Source organism: Melanotaenia boesemani, chromosome 1 (assembly GCF_017639745.1).
Source record: "Melanotaenia boesemani isolate fMelBoe1 chromosome 1, fMelBoe1.pri, whole genome shotgun sequence".
Lineage (NCBI taxonomy): Eukaryota > Metazoa > Chordata > Actinopteri > Atheriniformes > Melanotaeniidae > Melanotaenia > Melanotaenia boesemani.
In genome coordinates this window covers 5612333-5632833 of record NC_055682.1, presented here as the reverse complement: position 1 = coordinate 5632833, position 20501 = coordinate 5612333, and the positions used below count along the sequence as shown (strand labels likewise).

The following is a 20501-nucleotide window of genomic DNA, read 5'->3' as shown; positions in this document are numbered from 1 at the left end:
GCTCAGGGACCCTCAATGGTCCACTTTCTGGGAACAAGTCCAGGGACAAGTCTGGGAAATTAAGCCACCCGGATCCAAGCCCACCTCTCTAACTACTACTTCCTCATGGATAATTTCCTCTTAAATATGGTCAGAGGAAGTAAAAACTATGCAAAGTTATTTTTGGGGGGTTTTATTGGCCTTTCACTAGAAGTTAGGCCCATGTTTTAGCCCTCAAAATCATATCAGAATGATCCAGAGAGCTTAAGCTGGCTTCCTGCAGGTAAATGACATCTCGAACAACTTGCGTGACATTTTTTGAGCAACAAATTTAATCTGAAAGTAAACATGTTTGTTTTTCTTATCCTTTGCCTAATTCAGGTAGACATATTTTAAAAGCTACACTGTTTTCTCAGTTATTTTGTCTTCAGGCTGTGTGGTTTTTGGTTGGATGTTGAGCTTGCCTCTCTCCTCTCCTGCTCAGATATGCTGCTGCTGTGGACCGGCTCCCTGCTCGCTCTGCTGTGCCTTCTGCCCTCCGGTCAAATCCTCCACCAGCACACGGATCATGTACACCCTCTTCCACATCATGACCTGCGCCGTCTCCTGCCTCATGCTTTCCCGCACTGTGTCTGAGCTCGTCAGGGAAAATGTAAGCACAGTTTTTATCATCTGGTCAAAGTTAGCTGTGATAACTACATGAGGCTCTTTGTGCGTTGTCTGAAATTAAAGGAGGTTGTTCAAAATTGCCACTCACTTCTAGAAGCCACCAAAAGATTGCACAGCTTGACATTACCATTACTCAGAGAAATCCAATTTCTAACATTATTGAATGAATTATAATTCTGTACAAGGCATTAAAGGCATCTAACGTATTGTTCTACAGTAGTTCAAGTCATTATAAATTACAGGAGGTTCTCAGTGCGGATAGATTTGTATTTCTTTAAATGCAACCTTGTCTGTGTATGGGATACCTCAAGGCTCTATCCAAGACTCTGTCTCAGCCAGCTGTTGAAAATGCAGCCTCTAATTTCTTTTAAAGCAAGAATAAGTGAACATGACCATACAAAACAGGTACTGGGCTCTCTCCCTGGTTACCTGGGAAAAGGAACTTTGACGTCTTTATACTCCAGCTAGAACACTGAGGTCAGTTAACCAAATGTTTTTAGATTTTTCAAGATCCATGTGCAAAAATAGAGATGATTGTATCTTGGCAGTTGTTGTTCTCTCTGGAGCAACTTATCCATTCATCTAAGGGCTCTTATTCAACAAGCCAACATCAAGTAAAAGCTGGGATAAAAGGAGCCCATGCTGGATTTTTTCTGGTCACCAACATCTGGGGAAAAACAAAAAGTGGCACTCAAACACACTGCAAAGACCACATCCAACTACTAGCCTGGATGTGCCATCTGTATAGACACTTTTGTTTTCACTTCAGACACATCTGGAGGAACGCCTTTGAAAATTCCATGTTCTGATATGTACCAACCTCATTTCCAGCAAAGTTGGGAAGAACTAAAATGCAAGAAAAACATAAATCTGTAATTTGTAAATTTGTTTGAAACTTTGTTAGTGGAGATTCGTTAATGTTGCATGAGAAGTTGCTGTTCCTTGTGTAAAGCTGGTTTCACACCAGATCAGGTCTGCATTGTGCTCACCGATGAAGTTGGGCACATCTGCAAATCATGGTCAAGTTTGGTGCCAGTTGCTGGGTGAGCAATACAATACACAAGAAGTAGCTTAACCAGCTGCAGACGTGGTTGCAGGATGTGTCTGATGATATTGATGATGAGGAGGAGGCGAGTAGCAGCTAAGAGGGCGAGTTTATTTCTACTGTGAAAGGAAGCCAGGAGAGATTGAACAAATTGAGGGGTCATCGCAAATTTTCAACTTCCATGTAACCTGCATGGATGTTGAACGTGACCTTGTGCAGATCTATTTTCATATAAAGCAACACATAGACATGAATGGGTTTGGAAGCAGAGTGCAGTTCCTCTCATCCTTTGTTAAAGCCCCTGTTGAGTGACAATGTTTTAATGTTACCTTGGAGCACATGTGATAATACCCATCATGACAGGTTGGGTTCTCATGGAATGCTCATTCAACATGGGTTTGTGTTCTTGGCCTTTATGCAATCAACACTGCTCAGATTCTATGAATCTTTTTACAACAAAGTTCTTGGCTATTTAACCTATTAATGATGCTCTGACAGAGGTCAGCACAAACTGTTGGACCACCACCCATCCTTGTTTGGAAAGACTAAATCATTAGAGGATAATCTTTTTACACACAACCCTGACACGCTCACCTGTAATTAATTAATCTGCAGATTGTAGAATCATCTAGAAAACTGTACTTGTATAATCTGTACAATTTTGTCTTTACCCCAGTCCCGACCCCTCATTTAGATTGTACTGCTGCAAGAAACTGGTTAAAATTTCCTAAAAACAATGATGTTGGTCAGTGAAGACACTGAGAAGAGGTTCAAAATAAATAAATGACAGATTTCCCTTTTCACAGCTTTTTAGAAAATTTCTCAACATTTTCTGGAAATGAAGTTTGCATTATTAAACCTAATTTATTATTTTTTTTCTACTAAAACGTATAAGAAAATACATTTTCTAATCTGGCTTCAGATTCCTCAAGACCCACATCCATGTGGATGTGCATGTGCAGTTGTAAATTCACATTGTGTGCATGTTTCAGGTGCCTTTCTTCAACGTGGTGTGCGACCAGGCGCATGGCGGCGGCCACTGTGAGATGCTGGTGGGCTACTCGGCCGTCTACAGAGTCTGCTTTGGTACCTCCTGCTTCTACTTGATGATGGCGATCTTTCTCATTGATGTGAAATCCAGTCAGGACTTCAGAGCGCTCATACACAACGGGTCAGTCAGTTGTGGGTTTTATCATGAAGGAAAACTTTAATACGCTTTTTCTCGCCCTGTGAAGACTTTTATGTAATTTTCCTGAATCAAATGACACTTTTACAGACTTCACTACTCTTTATAAAGAGAGTGTTTTCCCCACCACCCTCAGCTTACCTGACAAGACCTGTGAGTCTATTTAAAGGTCCTTGTCTTTGTACTTTCCATCGCAGGGCAGTAGATTAATGCTCTGACGTAGCTCAGATTAGGATTTGACAGGCTGGATTGCTACTCCTCTCTGGAATAAGATTCTTATTGGTGCCTCAGTGAAAGACTTCAGCGTCTTTGGCAAAGGATGCAGCTCTTACTGGACAGCTAGATGGGGTCAGTGAGTGACCCAGTGCCCTGCTAAAACACTCAAAGACCAGACAAAGTCCCAAATAGCTGCAAAAGGAAAGTTTTTGAAGGGAGACTGAGATAAAAATGTACTTTTACAGTACTTTTGCATTATGTGTAAAATGACTATACATGTAGGTTTTTTTCAGGATTTTTTCATGATGGAAAAGGCTGTGGTATCTTATTTCAATCAAAGAATTTAAATGAGAAATCAATATTATAAAGGAAAAAAATGCATCATAAAAACACTACACGTGAAAATTTAGTTAAGTTAATTAAACCATTGTTGATTTAAAGGCTAAATAAGTAGCCTTTTTTCTGTAAAAAATAATTTAAAATGTTCTCATTTGTTGCGAGGGATAAAAAGGAAGCTTCCCTGTCTCTCTACATCAACAATGTCTTTGTCAGCTTTTCTCCTTTCATGGCGAAATAACGTCGGTGCGCTGGTTTAGCTCTTAACTGGTTCCTTAATTAATCATAAGCGACTCCCCGAGGTTGCCAAACAACAACACAGCAGCAGCGTGCAGCTATGGAAGCTAGTAAGAAAAGCGGACCAGAAATAGTTTCAGAAAGACCTCGTTTTTCGCTCGTCATCATGATGTTTGCTGGCGCTATGTTTGCCATCCTCCATAGACCGTATGTAAAAGAGCCTCCTCTCACAAACTGGCAACCTGTGCGAAACTCTCCGAGTGGGAGGGGGGCAGGGAGGAAGAACAGTGGTGTTTTTCTCTTTTTGGTTCTGATTTGAAACCCCACGTGTCATTGTTACTTATTTCACCTTTAACATAATCTCAGAACTTATAAGCAAGTTCTGTCTCAAAGTCTTAAAAAATAGCTGAGAGGTGGAGCGACCGTGTAAAGTAGGTGAATAATTACCAAGAAAAAAAAACAAAGAATGAACCTCAATAAATGTTTTTCCCCCCCAAAATATAAAAACTTACACTTATAAATCAGAAAAGCAAAAAGGGTGAAAAATTACTTTATTTTCTGCCTGCTAATAGTTGAAATATTACTTTATTATTCACATGTTAAAACCTGAGGTCCTCTGATTGGGGGGGCTCTGAGACCAGATGGTGCTAAACTGTACCAAAATGGCCATTTTGGAGACCTTGCCCGAACTAAAACCTCTCTAATTTAGTGCTGGTTCACTTCATCAGAGTCTGCATTTGCAGAGATAATATTCACACAATGAACTATGACCTAATATAAGTACAGATGCAGTTTTCTGCAGTGATATTAATGTGTATCCTCTATTTGTTCTATGTGCCATTCATTTATTCTTTACCAGTAAATATTTACACATCTTAATCCATCTCACAAGTGTTCCCTTCAAATAGATGAAGTTCGAAAAGTTTCACAAACAATTTTAGTTAACTTGTCAATCACTCAAATGAACAAAAACTTATTTTTTTAGGCCAGTTTGTGTATATTTTTAAATAAACTAGTAAGATTTTACAGTGAATAAGCTGATGTTTTTCTGCATCATTTCCCCTGTAGCTTCTGGTTTCTGAAGTTTATCACCCTGCTCGGGATGTGCACTGCTGCCTTCTTCATCCCAACAGAGTCCTTCCTGCACGGTGAGCTCTTTCTGACACACCTGAAAATTTTAACCACTCAAAGTACACAGATGATTGCAAAAGTGCACTTCCTCCTATATACTTCTAGGGGGCAGCAACAACCTGCTCCTGAAACTTTTTTCAAGTCAACCTGCTGCAGAGAGTAAATCATCGCACCATAAATCTCAGCAGTGTGTTTTCACTTTGTTTTGGGACAATAAATGTGGTGGTGATACAAGCCTGATATCAGAACTGATTTATGATCTGTGGTTTGCTTGGCTCTCTTTCTCTTCCTCTGTTTGTTGATCTTTTTATCGCTTCCCTTAAAGAAATCATTGGATGGTTCTCTTTTTCTCCCTCAGCTTGGCATTATGTTGGTGTGGTGGGAGGATTTGCCTTCATCCTCATCCAACTCATCCTCATCACAGCTTTTGCACACACCTGGAACAAGAACTGGTGAGTTAGGAAGTCATAAAGTTTTTATGATTGAAAGTTTATATAGAAAACTGTAGAAGGCAAACGGATCACAGGTGACGTAGGCTACCAAAAGTATATAAACAGTGTTTGTGGCCACAGTAGCACTACGAGCTACTTGTTTTATGGAACTAGCTGCCGGTTTGTGTGCGGGACACAGGAACTAAGATTTAATTAAAGCCTCTCTTGAGAAAGCCCTCCGATAATTTCTTTTGGCCTCTGGTATTGTGAAACATGATCCACCTTTTAGTTTATTTAGTCTTATTTTATATCCTTGCTTTATTATTATATTACTATTATATTGTGTCTTTTAATCTTGTTGCCCATATTTTTGATGGTTTTATGGTTGTAATTGCTTATATATACACACTACTGTTCAAAAGTTTGGGGTCACTTCCCCATGGCAAAGTGACCCCAAACTTTTGAACGGTAGTATATTATATATATATATATATATATGTTTGTCTTTTATATATGTTTTACTCTGCAAAGCACTTTGGGTTGCTTGTACATGCTTGAGAAAGTGCTAGTTAAATAAAGTTGAGTTTTAGGGGGGTTAGGGTTAGCCTTCAGCTTCAATAATGACTTTTTTCTCTGTTAATGTGGGAACAGTTTCCCATACATTTACTCTTGTTAGTCTGAGACCCTAACTCAAAATAATGTCTGAACCTAACAGACACTCTTGCATTTGAACAGGACCAAATGCAGAACATTCAACATCTGGTGGAAACACTGAAACCAGAAAAAAATGGAGGCTGCATGAGCAGCACATGGTTTTGGTATGGATACACTTTCAGTGTGTTCTCATAGCTTTTGGCTTTTCAGATTAATTCACAAGCTTTCAAAGTCAAATGGCCATAAAATTTCAAGAATATTTGTACTACAGTTATGCTGATAAAAAAAGTGGTTAAAATCAACAGTGTTAGGTCTAAACAACTGGAGAACAGATGGAAAAGACACTCAAGCCATCTGACTAATGACTGATGCTGCAGAGGAAGATGATTGATTATATTGGGAGAAAGATCCTGCTCCTGAGCAATATGCACAGTTTTGAAAAACTGAGGAACATGAATTTGTTGGAAAACTCAAAACAAATTGTCTTAAAAGCTTCTTGCATACATACATACTGAATTCATCCTGATTAACATCTGGAAAGACTTTCTCCTTTGCACTGGTGATGATGGGATCATCTGTCCAGCCGAGTCTGTAAATCACACTGACTGAAGCAGACAGATGTTCAAATATAAAAGTACTATGAGCTATTTGTTTTAACCAACTTTTGAGTTTGACCTTCAGCTGCAAATAAAGACAATAAGCGTGTTTACAACTTTATATTTAATGCCACTTTCTTATGTATTTATTGATGTGGTTAGCTTCATCTCCCCTTGTCAAACTCTTTCTTCACATGCCCTCATACAACCAGACATCCCTGTCCCAGATGTGATTAACCACATCCAGCTGTTGCTGCCAGTCTTATACAGCCACCACTGTATTCTGCTGTATAATGACAGAGTTGTAGCTACAACATCTAAGAGGATTTACTCATTCAGGGACTTTTCCAAAGCAAATGTACCAAACTACAAAATCCTCTTATTTCTTTTATAATGGTTAGAGCTTTTCATCCTCTCCCCCAAAATAACCACCTCTTTTCTTCTTGATCTTTAGGTCAGAAATGATCATTTTTACTTCCTATAGTCCAAGACAGACATACCTTTTAAGCTAATGCTAAACAGTTGATGTTTGGTGAATGAAGGAAAAAGTTGAAAATAATTAGGTCCATTAATGAAATGGTTAAAGGACAGCCTATGGAATATTTACTGCACCACAATCTGACTCTTCTTAAAAAACAATATTTGCAAATGTCAAATATTTAAAGAAAGATAGTTTGATATTTTGTAAAAAAAAAAAATTTACTTGTGTTAAATTTGATGGGAACGGAAAATTGTTGTAGAATGAGAATAATGCCTCATTCTCGTCCATTATAAGGGTTAAAGCTGCTCATCAACCCTGGATCTCTATTCTGCATTTTGTAATTCATAATATGTCAGACTGGTAAACGATCTAGACTGCTGGAAGGCCAGTCCAATACCCAGATTCTTCTTCAAGTCCATGCTGTTGTAATGGGTGCAGTGTGTGGTTTCAGCATTGTCTTGCTGAAATATGCAAATCCTTTTCTGAAAAAGACTTGATGGGAGCATATGTAGCTCCATCAAACCAGGAACATAACTCCCAGGTTTGATGGAGCTCTTCTAAATGTGCTAGTTGTGAGTTCCATGTTGACTAACACACCCCCATACCATCGGAAATGCAAACCAGATAGTCCTTTTCCTCTTTAGTCCAGAAGACATGGTGTCCATGATTTCCAAAAGAAATTTTAAATTTTGATTCTTCCAACAGAACAATTCTTCCACCATAGTCCATTTTAAATTACTTCTATCCAGAAATACCCCAGATGGCAGACATGTTTGGACCATATGTGGACCAGATGTTGGCCTGGACACAGTTTACAGCAAGTGTTGTGTAGGCCAAAAGTGGTCTGAAAATGGACACAGATTGTGGCATATTCCTTGTGGGCCACATCTGGTCATGATGTGGCCGAGTTTCGGAAGCCATACTCACATTTAGTGAGTGAACATTTTTTTGCAATCTGGGTCAGCTGTCTTCTTTGAGCTGAAAGTAATTTCAAATGGACTGGGAGTAAAACCACTCTGGTAAGATGAAATGAAATTCAAATAATTATACAGATTACTTAACATCTGCCCATCTTTACTTCTGAGAGACTCTGCCTCTGAGGTGCTCTTTTTATACCCAATTACTGACCTGTTGCCACTCAACTTAAAAAAAAAAATTATATTGCAACATTTTGCACTGGGAACAATTTCCTGGTTTGAGATGGGGTTCTCAAACCAGTAAACCTAAAATGTGGCACAAAACTATTTTGATACATTTGAATAAAAGTTTCCACTCAAAATAGAAAATCCAAAGAGGAAGCCCCCCCCCCCAGTAAATGTAATTGGCATGCAGAGTGAATATCTGTGCAGGAAGTGGGTAAAGTCAATGTTATGTGACTCCAGGTTGACCGGAGCAGCAGAGAACAAGCGATGGTATCTGGCAGTGATGTGTGCCACCCTCTTCTTCTACACCATCGCCACCATGGCCTTCACCTTCATGTACAAGTACTACACACACCCTATCGCCTGCCACTTTAACAAAGTTCTGCTGTGGATCAACCTGAGTCTCTGCGGCCTCATGTCCTTCATCGCCATCACACCGTGTGTCAAGCAGAGTAAGTTGATTAAACACACACACGCGAGCGTCTGTCATCGATTTTCAGCAGTGACATAATGATTAGTCTGCTTCCACACAAGAAAAAAATCCACCAGATAAAACCAGTGCTGCAGCAGTAAAAAAACAGTTACTTAATCTGTTAATGCCTTTAAGACTAAAAGCCTGCAAGCTCTGAAGTTTAGGATTTTAACTCCTACAGGCTGGTTACAAAGGTCATTAATACCAGAGTGCATTATTTCTGTAGATTCTATGTCATAATGAACATATATAAGCAATCAAATTAATGTGTAATATAAAAGAAGCTCCTCTATCTGCAAAGGTTTTAAGAAAAAAACGGTCTCCATATAAATGTGAGATCACTCCTTCAGAAAGCAGTAATCAGTTCCATTAGTACCTTATAGCTACACAAGTACAGAATTTGGAATATTTTCAGAAATTATACAAATATCTTACATTTGCCTCATCATTTTGATGAAATTAGACTTTGATATGAAAAGAAATAACACTGATTCAGACAATTTACTGAAGAAAAGTGGAGGAATCTATCTCACAACTACAAATAAGCATGCTGCAAACTTAACTTAAAACATAATTCAAAAGTCTAAAAGAAGCTTTCAGGACTTTGAACTATAGGAAAAAAGTCAGTGAGAGAAGTTACAGAACTTCAGGCTTACCTGGACCGATATGAAGCGCTGCTTTCTCCCTGTAGGTTCACCACACTAGATCAAGTTGTCTCATTGGGTAAAGGTGAAGAAGGATATGACTACTGACAGAAAAGGAAAAGACCAACATTTTCATTTACTTTCCGACAAGAAACGCAGTCCTGCTAGGATTATGTTTTATGTTCAGATGACCAAAGTAAAGCAAAGTAGTTAACTTTGTTTTCTGATCTGAAAACAAAAACTCAAAAACATTGTGGCTGTTTGACGATGCTGCCGGCTGCTGATGTGGAAACTGGAAGCACGTCGCCTATTAGTTGTATACAATCAATAGTGGGTTTTTGTTTTGTTTTTTTACTTTTGTTAAAATGATTTCAATTTGTTAGAGAGCTTACGCCAGAAACAGCACATGAAAGATAAAAAAGAATTTAAGATAACAGATTTTGGTTTTAGCACTGTTAGTGAACTTTTGTTGTGACTGGTTGGACTAATACAGAGAAAACACACATTTCTTTTCAACAGAGAAGATCGGTTTTGATTTGAATCAATACAGAAATAAATACAAGTTCACAAATCAATTCTCTAAAAGAAAAAAAATCTTTTATTTCTCTCAGTATCAAAACTTAAAGTTCAGTTGTAGCTGTTTTTATTCTTATTTAATTTATTAATTGTTTTTCCATTTTCCTCCTTAAAGAGGATGTTTGTGCGTATTTAGAGTTTTCTAGTGTGTATCCTCACCTTGACTTTCTTTTTCCCCATAGAGCAGCCTCGGTCTGGACTCCTTCAGGCCTCCATCATCAGCTGTTATGTCATGTACCTCACTTTTTCTGCGCTGTCCAGTCGCCCACCAGAGAAAGGTACGTTAACTAACCAGAGAGGAGCACCGTCTCTGTCCAGTGTCACCACTGACATAAAATGCACTCAAGGTTTTTCTGTTTTAAAAGTGGAAACACATGGAGGGGGTGATGGTCTTAAAGCTTTTCAACCATCTGTACAGATCTGCAGAAGAAAACTTGTCGATTAAGTTCCATCAGGAACAATACTCAGGTCTGCAGAGATTTTCTTAAGTTGGTAAAACTTTATTCTGAATATGTCTATAACTAAGCTTTTAATCTGCAGGGTTTCAGGATGTTTCAGCTCTCTAGGGAAAAGGGGGTTGTGAACATTAAACAAATTCTTAATTATAAAGTATTATAGGGGTTATTTATCAGTGACAACAAGCCGGAATATAAAGTGCATTAACAGAAAACAAGGTCTCAACAATACCCAGAGGCTCTACAAGCCAAACACAAAAAAGTGGAGGATTAAGCAAAACAGGCCACCAGGGCTGACTAATAACTCCACTTTATCTACAAATAACCAAAGAAACACAGGTTCTCAAAAGTTCAAACAAAGGTGCAAAAGTTCACAAAAGATCCACAAACTACTAAATACACAAAGTTCCACAAAGTCTTAAAAAGCACAAGAACCACAAGGTCTACAGAGGAGACAGTCAAACCCAAAGTTTGGCAAACTGTGCTGAAACCACAGACCTGCCCTGAATCATCGTCAGCCTGCTCGTTAAATAGGGCTGATGAGCCAGGACCAGATGGAGAGGAAGAGCAAGCAGAGAATCCTGGTTCGGGGATGTCAGAGTCAGCCAATCGTAGGCAAGGACCAGCACAGCAGGGTACAGGGTGGATCTCAGCTGTCCAGTTGTCTAAGTGGGATCACACAGTCAGTTTAACATATCCAGAGGCCATGGGCCATAACAAAGGATGAATGATTTATAACACAAGTGCATATTTGATAAGGAAAATAATCTAAAGTCTACCACACACTTAATGGATGTCAAGAAAATCAGTGGATAAAGATTACAGATGTTCTTTATGTAGTCTGCAGCACTTGAACACATCTAATCCAGATTCTAATTATGATGTGTGATTGTTAAAATATAACTTATTTTGACATTCACCAAGCTTAGTGTCTCTCTCTAAAGACTCACTTATGGAAAAAGGCAAGTTGTACCCTTTTGCACAAAACAAACAAACAAAATAACAAACAAAAAAAAACAATGATTTTTGTCTCACACCTGTTTAGCATAAGATCAGGTTAAGCAGAATATGAAACCCTACTAAAATTTAATACAGACGTTCCCCTATTACACACAAAAACACTCACACACACTTACAGACATTCATGCACACACATGCCCTTCTTTATTGTTTGCCTTTACCTTATTCACGATGACTTCCCTGTTGCCTTCAGGTAAGAGTAAAGTCCCTGCATGACCAAGATACTGTATTAGTGCCACACCTTTACAAAGGAGCCTGTGCTATCTGGGCTTTACAAATAAATCGCACATGCAAATATAGATGCTACACATGCACATGCACACCTGAACATGCACATACACGCAGTCATACATAATCTGGGATGTGCTCTGACATGCTGCCTGCTGGGCTGGTGGCTTGTGGTGAGGGCAGACTGGGAGACATTCGTTTCACATTCCTCTTGAATCCATTGACAACATAATAGCACAGGAATACAGCCTGGCAGTGTCATTACATGTGTTCTCAAACAGCTTATCTGATGAACAGGAAAGTGCAAAACAACGTTCAGACCCCCAGGTACAGAGTGTTTTATAAAAGTCTGACAACACTGGAGAGCACACAATTGTTTTTTAAATATAGCTGTTTAAGGCACAGTTGATGCATTGTTTTTTGGTCCAGTTTTATTATATATGCATACATATATATATATGTATATATATATATATATATATATATATATATATATATATATATATATATAAACAGGAGTTCAGCTGCAAACATTGAACCCCGCTTCATTTAGATTCATTTAAATGTCAAACTTTGGTGGGGTTGATTTATTGACTCAGACTTTGGTTTGGTTGATGTTAAATCAAATAAAGAGACCCTCCTGGCAAGCTTCATGGTACTTAGCTAATAATGTTTCTGCTAATCTTGCTACTGGTTGCAAAGGGCAGCATGGCCACAGTGCAAATACAAACTATTAAGAGTGGTGGAAAGTAACGCAAGTACATTTGTGCAGAATTACAGACAGTTAAGTATTTTGTATGTTCATCTAACAGACAACAGCTTGCAGAAATTTGCAAAGCTTAATCACCTTAGCAAGGCAGAAAAATCCAAATGATGTTCTTCATACACCATTTACAGGGAAGTTAGGAGGTTTTCATGTATCTATGATTAGAGAGAAAGCTAACGTGTCACTGTGTTATTGGTGTTTCTACAATCAACTGATTTAACGGCTATAGGTGAGGGTGTCTGGATTGGGTATAAAAGGGCATTCACCCAAAGCTTATTCCAAGTAATGGCTTGTACTAGACTTGGTCAGAGAATGGTCAGTAAGTTCTAAAAAATATTTCTAAATGCAAGATTGCAAAGAACTTTGTTCTTACAGCATCATCATGAAAAGATTCAGGGAGTCTGGGAGAATCTTGTGCATAAAGACAAAACAACTGTATCAGTTCTGTGCAGAAACATGGTGAAGTCCTCTGTAAGACATAAAAAAAGTAAATATTCTGAGTTTTAAAACTTCAGATTAGTGTAACTCAACTGGTTGAGCAGCTGCACCATGTACAGAGGCTCAACATAGCCAGCCCACGTTCAAATCCCAGCCTGGGACCCTTTGCTGCATGTCATTGCCTTCTCTCTCTGAGTCCCTTTCCTGTCAAGCTACTGTTGAATACAGACCACTACAACCCAAAAATCCTTTAAAAAAATCCAAATGACAAAGGAGAATACCAGGTGGACTTTTCCATTTACAAGACAATGTTCTGATCAGGCTCTTATAAGATCCTGGAACTTAATTAAACTTCCTCCAGATAATTATCTTAAAGTGCTTAGGTTAAAGAAAAAAGTCTAACTAGCTTGGTTTTTTTTACACACGCTGTCATTCTCAGACACATTACAGGTGTGTGTGTGCATGTGTGTGTGCATGTACAGGATGATTGTTTACAGTTGGTGTGTGTGAGTCTTGTGGCTGCGAAGGACATTGTAGCAACTTGTTGAGAAAATATGTACTTTGGGCCGGTTAGAAAAACACGTCTTCAGACAGAGAGCTACACACAAAGGTGCAAACACACACAAATGCGCACTCAGCAGCTTTATAAGATCTCATTTTCATTCATTGATGCAGAGTTTCCTTCATTAGCGGCTCCAGAGCAGCAGTTTCTCACCTGTTATGGTAACATATCAAGAGAAGTGTTTCTTTGTGCATATATGTGTGAACCATCCTCATTACTGTCCTCCTGTCACAGAAATGGAAAACACACACAAGCATATACTCATTTTTGTTAGTAAAGTTAGTCAGGAGTGCAACTGAAAATACAAGACAAAGAGCAGGACTTGTTCTCTCTCACTTGAAGACTCTTGACCTGACTGTACACTTGTGTGTCTGTCTTTGTGTCTTTGTGAGGAATAATTCAATTCAATTTCAGGATGTCATGAGGATGGATCTTCAGAAGGCCATTCGATTTAGGATAAAACATAGTTAAGATTAGATGATTGGTAGCGACTGATAAGGTTAGGAAATGCATGGTCCTTAACAATGTGGAAACACAAGCACACACGTGTGTGTTATGCTCTAAATCCTGTAACAAGATGGGATTTTCACTGAACTCAAGTTCTGTTTTAAGCACACCACACAAACACAAAGTTTCTTTGGCGAATCCAGTTAAAACAACCTTCTGGAGGCTGGACTGGATTTCTGAGTTTGAGTGCATGTGTTTAGTAGTCAGAGCTTGTGCACATGTTTGTGCATGTGTGAGAATATACATTGCATATTTGAGAGTGTCCAGAGGGTGAGTCTATAAGAGGAAGTCCCAGAAGGGAAGGGAAAGTGCAGCCAAACCCTTTTTTTTACAAGAAAGAAAGGAATTTTCAAGGAAATGAAATGGGGAGGGGGAAAAAAAAATCAGGAAACTGACACAAACTTGACCTGCATGTGGCACATTTTCTTCTTCGAATTGTCCAATAAAGCAAAACATTAACATATGAAAAGAAAATGTGGGAGATTCGTCAAAGAGTACAATTTCAAAATAAACGATTTTGTTTTCAATTAACATATTTATATTGACCTATGATTCTAATCAGGCTCCTTATTGAGTCCAGTTTACCTGATCAGCTCTTTGGCTCTCAGGCCTCATTTTGCATTTTATAGAAACTAAAAAGACAAAATGTCTGACTTTCAAAAGGAAAAGAAAAGTGCCCCAGCACTGAAGTTTCTGAGTTCGCAACTACAACATTTTACATCATCCACTAGAAAGAAAGCTTTTTAAGTAAGTTTCCAATCTTTCTGTGATAAATCTCTATGAAAACTTTGGACAAAATACTTTTTTAAATTTCTAGTTTCAGAACACAATAAAAACTGATGAGCAGTTGAGGTTTTACCGGCAGACACAATTAGTCAGCTCCTCACGTTCTTCTCACTCACCCCATATGAAGAGTCTAATTGTTGCTTAAGCACACTAACACACTGTTAGTAAGTATATGAGCTTGAAGAAAAGAGATATTAAATACGATTAATAGAGTAAGAATATAAATGAAAATAAGTAGCGCACTTAAGTAATTCCTTGATAAGTATCCTAATAAATGTATTTACAAAAAATATAAAAATATGAGGTGTGTAATTCATTAGCCTCAGTGTGTCAGCAGATGGAGGAGTGTCAAACAGCATCATGCAGCGATGAAAGCGTAAAACCCAAACTATCACAGCCCAAGGCCAACCAAACAAAACATGATGCCAGCAGCTGCCGGCAGCATTTGGATGTAATTTGTAACTAAAGATTGGTCTCCTTGTTCAGAAAAAGGTTATTTTATGCCAAACATTCTGCTAAATGATACATTTAAACATGCTTTGTTGTAAAAAAAAAATCTGTTGGTTTCACTCAACACAATTCAGAAACAAATTTACATCAAATACAACATATTCCTTGTTTTATCCTGCAGTTTAACTCATCAAGTTGTGTTATTTTGTGTGTCAGTGGTGTACCAGGGCATGAACATGACCGTCTGTTACCCCAACGTGGGACAAAATGGCATGCAGAACGAAGGCAACGCTGTCGCTATAATTGGAGCTGCAATCATGTACTGCTGTGTCCTCTTTGCATGGTGAGTGCACACTTAAATGTTCAGAATATTAATAAAATGCTCAAACTTAAAATTATTAATCATATAACTTTACTGGAGGAATTCTGTGGAGATAAAAGTGTTCAAACCTATTTTCTCTGCAGTAATGAAGCTTCCTACCTGGCTGAGGTGTTCGGTCCGTTCTGGATGATCAAAGTTTATCGCTACGAGTTCCAGAAAGCAACCTGCTGCTTCTGCTGCCCTGAAGAGGAAGCAGGTTTGTACCAACTATCTCAGCATGTTTAATTTGACTCCTAAAGGAACAGAGTGCTCTGCTTGCATTATTACAATAATCATCCATAGATTACTGTTGAAAACATGTGGACAGAAAATCCTCAGGGAGAGATTTGTCTCTGTTAATTTCAGTTTGCCAAACTTATTTTTTTCATATGAATAAAAAAGGGGACATGAAGCCTTTTTTTAGGATGTTCTTTTTAGCATTCATGTATCTAACGGCTTTACCATGTCCTCCCCTGAGACCTATGAGGCTGACTCGTGTTGCACCTTGAAGTGTTTATAATCAGGATAGATCTCTGTTCATTTTTTTAAAGAAATTTATTCTACCCAAATTCCCTTATTTGCTTAATTTCAGTAATTCAAAACACATTGTTGAGACAGTTGACAGGATCAGCTCAAGTCGTGGTCTTCAGTGAAACTCTGAAACTCTTAGTGTGCATTCGTCCTGCTGCTGTTTGGTCCGCTATAAAAACAAACCCTGGTCCGCTTCCACGGATAGTCCAGTCTGTTTGGAGTAGCATGAACATGCATTCAAACATGCAGTCATTTAGCAACTTTAGGGCAGCAAATTTTTCTAACTGAAGACTTGGCAACAGTGCTTTTTAACTATTCATACTTTAGTATAAATGTTTTCATACAATCAACTTGCTGTAAACACTGTAAAACAGTTATTTAAAAAAGTGTTTCCTTTCATAATGATTATACAGATAGTTTACTTTATAACTACATGCTCTGTTGTAATGTTGGATTTTACATTTTTACCTTACGATTTTACCTTACACATGTTTGTTTTTAATTATGAACATTCAGTTTGAGACATTTTATTAATTTATTTTCCAGCTGAAGAGGAGTTTGCAGTTGATGACGATGACAAAGGCTGTCAGAGGGTTATTCACAACGAGACCCAGAGAGTGGCATACAGTTACTTCTTCTTCCATTTTGTCTTCTTCTTGGCCTCGCTGTATGTCATGATGACCCTCACCAACTGGTTCAGGTTAGTCTGAGACATTTACACACTTCAATCTTTTCTAAAAAATGCTTTTCTTATTTTTCTTTTTATATTCTGATGATCTCTCAGCAGTTTTTCTTTAGTAAACTTTACTGTTTTCTTCCAGCTATGAGTCAGCAGTGCTGGAAACCACCTTCACCCACGGCAGCTGGTCTACGTTCTGGGTGAAGATATCCTCCTGTTGGGCCTGTGTGATCCTCTACCTCTGGCTGCTGCTGGGTCCTCTGTGCAGCTGTCAGAACGAGTCCAGACCTCGGCGCTCGCGCATCAAACGTCGGACAGCATCGTGCCGCCACGTCAGCGTCAGCGTCTGACGGTATCTAAAGCATCCACGCAGGGGGAAAGCAAACATGATGTGATTTCGACAAGGGGTCACATGACTCAGACCTCCCTATTGTGCCCTTCAGGAGGACATTTTTATGAGTGGAACTTATTGGAGTCAGGGGTCACAGACCCACGGTGGTGTGAGAAGAAACGATGACAGGGCTCAGCACTCGGTGCCCTGTTGATATGTGAAAAACTGGCCCTCATTTCACACGCTTGATGGCCTAAAATGCAACAACTAATGGGGATGTGACGGGTTTGGAGACACAGTCACAGAATGAATTGCCAAAGGGATCAGAAGGAGTGGACTTACATTCTATTATGTCAGATAAAAATGACAAAGGTATAAAGATAGGTCATTTTAAATTTTTTACTATTTCATTTTTATTTTTGCAGTATTTAGACATCTGTTATAAAAAGAGAAAACTTATAGACATTTGCTGTATTAATGCTACAGAGAACCACATCTCAAACATTTCTATCTATTTTTACTTTCCTGAGAAGTGAAAAATCATCCTGAGACAGAGAATATTTTCAGTCCTCTGATCTTAGACAACATTTGATGGTTTTGAGCATGAACAAATCTTTCAAAAGTGACAAAAAAACAACATGTAAGTTGTCTATTTAGCAAGAGCAAGCTCTTACCGATACATTTCACAGAAATAATGTAAATACTAAGGAAAATCTTGGGCCATTTGTGTGCAACTAATGGTGCCATGCATAGTTTTCCTTTGTTTTATCCAGATATTGATGAATGATTACATATAGTGCTATTTAAGATTAGTGGTCTAAGTAACTGAGTAACCACTTGGTTTGTTGACACTTGTTTTAAGGCTCAAGTTCAGCATTTTGGCAAATTGTCCATCCCAAGTGTATCAGTCAGTCTTTTCAGTCCCAACTCCATTTAATCTAAATAGGACCATACTCCATAAAATTAATGTTCTGCTCCATCAAAGTTTTAGTGTCTAATGTTTAGGGCTAAAGAATAAAAACAACAATACTATGATAACCCAGAAGGGACAAACAAATACATGCAGCATTTTTATAACCACTGTAGTTTGACTACATGTGAGAAAGTGGAAGTGAGGTGAATAAGTTTGAGGTATTTCTGGAAAACTCTGAGTAATGTGAAGTAAGAACCATTAGAGTGGTTAGACCATTAGCTTTATGTTACAGGTTTCTTAAATAAATAAAATGAATTGTCTTTCTTCACCGTCATCACATCAGACTTAGAAGGAAAATGAAACATCTTGTATTAAATCCTAGTTTAAGACGTAAAACTAGTCATTAAAGAGGAACTACGGAACTGGCAGATTTTCTCACTGAAGCCCACTAACGAAGGATAATTCAGCATCCATCTTGCATCCTGTCTCTTCTCTGAGATCTCCCCAGCCAGTAAAGTCAGTTCCATGTGGACTCTTGTCTTATAATTTACTTTTTTTCCTTTCCTTAATTCCTCTGATAACGTCCTCTTGCGTTTCTTTGCTGCATCAGCCATGGTTCATGTTCAAAGCAGCCAGTGTGTTGATATCCAGTTGCTGTCTTGTAAAGTTGTGAGGTCTGGTTTCTCAGGCCCTGGACACTGCAGGTAATGATGACTCAAGAAATGTACATGATAAATGCCAATGTGCAATCTAAACAAGTCAGAGGCACAGAGTAGAGGTTAGACACTTATATTTTGTCACAGCTATCTTAAAACCATATTAGTCATTACAAACATAAATGACCCACTCTAGAGGCAGTATCTGATTTGTCTCTTCTGGGTTACCATAGTAGCATAAAGGTGTAATGTAGCAGAGAGGTATATAACTTTACACCGTTAAAAACATTTTTATTCATATAATTTCATGTTTCTGAAAATAGACCATATGACAAAATACTTGTTTTGCAACCACAGGAGTTGCAGTCTGCTGGCCACAAGATAAAATACACATTTTTAGGCACCTCTACATCGGAAACTTTGTTTTTTCCATTGTTTGTTACACATTCAGTGCATGAAGCACTGCTCCATTCACACTGCAGGCAAAGTGACTGAAATCAGACATTTTTGCCCTTACGTGACAAGGGTTCAAATTGTACAGGGGCTTCTCCCCAGAAGCCTCACTTTCGGGCAGGCAATGTGATTTTGCAAATCATGTGCACACATATATATAATATTTTATGGTAGCAGAGTCAAAAACATTCTGCTACAACTGATACAATCAGAAACATCTGAGCATCAAAGCGGTTTGATGGAAAGTTCTTTTAACAACCACAGAAAGCGATAAATGAAGCGGTCACTGTTTTGGCAGCTCATGGCACACGACAAACACTGAAAATTCAAAATAACTAATTCATAAATAGTTATAATTAACCCAATATGAGATTGAACATATAAACAATGGATGGAACAATGTTATAATTATTTTTGGCTCTGATTGAAACTGATACACACACACTAACAAATGTAGCATCCATATTTACTTCATTTAAACACAGCGTGCCGCATGCGACATCACGTCTATCTCTGTGCTTGCGGCTCACTTCAGAGCTGCCGACAGTTCACACTGAAGTATGGAGGTCGCATTCAAATGATACTATAAAAAACATGCAAAAAATTAATTTAGCTAAAAAATCTGTTTTGATCAGTAAGACCTGCTGGACGAAGTCACAGTTTTACTGAAGTTCTCAGACACCAAATAACTGTGTGAGCTTTATTTCATTACTGCTAGTGGTTACAGAACAGAAAATGTACAGTTAAATAAATTCAATCAAATATTTTAATTAATTTATACATTTACTGTTAATAGAGCAGCTGCTGTTTCTTATCATCAATCCAAAACCGAAGAAAGATGTGTTCATGTGTTCAAATATAACTTGAAGTGTCCAAGATCACAGGAGCATGCATGCATCATCTCTGCATCGTTTCACATGACTGATTTTTAAACGCTCACAGGGTTGTTGTGGGTCGACTGAGAGGCAGCTAAACAGAAATGCATGATGCTGGGAAAAGTCAACACAGGAGATGTGGTTAAAAATCTAATGCTTGCAGTATGTTGCTTTACACTTCATCATTCACTTCTATTCACCATGTCCAGATGGTATTAAATCTTGTTTACAATGGATTTGATTAGTTACAATCAGAACTCAATAAAATTTAAAAACTGAAGTGCTGAAAAAATTTGAAACTGTTAATGCAATTTCACAGGGGATAGACATTTTCTGTCTCATGCCTTCAGATGAAGTAGTCATATCAATAGGATGCTGAGCTGAAAGATAAAATAGTCCCTCTCCGTCCTTTATGTAGATATGTGAACCTGATTAGTTTTCAAAACTCTCCCTTCTCCAACAGGGGAACTGAGCCAAGTGTCTGGGATGACTTTTTAAAGAAATTATTTTTAAGTTAATGAGCAGAAAACTGACTCAGTTCAAAATAAATATGTACAGATCTAGTATTTTTATTCACATGTAGTGTTTTCTTAGATGTAAAGCTTTTTCCTTGTTGTGTGTAAATACAATGTTTTCTTACAAATGTTGCGGCCATCATGTCTGGTTTGTTAATCACATAAATGTGTGAGTAATAA

The 20501-nt window shown here is 38.2% G+C and overlaps 1 protein-coding gene across 1 annotated transcript in view; it reads left to right on the top strand.

Annotated features, from left to right (window-relative positions):
- serinc4 (serine incorporator 4) overlaps positions 1–17828 on the top strand; it is a 29285-nt gene extending 11457 nt beyond the window's left edge. Inside the window, exons 2-11 of the mRNA XM_041986377.1 lie at positions 464–631; positions 2686–2864; positions 4737–4816; positions 5158–5251; positions 8344–8555; positions 9978–10073; positions 15224–15350; positions 15473–15585; positions 16446–16599; positions 16721–17828. Coding sequence (XP_041842311.1) covers positions 464–631; positions 2686–2864; positions 4737–4816; positions 5158–5251; positions 8344–8555; positions 9978–10073; positions 15224–15350; positions 15473–15585; positions 16446–16599; positions 16721–16928 — 1431 coding nt within the window. The 3' untranslated portion in view covers positions 16929–17828. The remainder of the gene's footprint in view (positions 1–463; positions 632–2685; positions 2865–4736; positions 4817–5157; positions 5252–8343; positions 8556–9977; positions 10074–15223; positions 15351–15472; positions 15586–16445; positions 16600–16720) is intronic.
- Positions 17829–20501: the final 2673 nt, after the last annotated feature.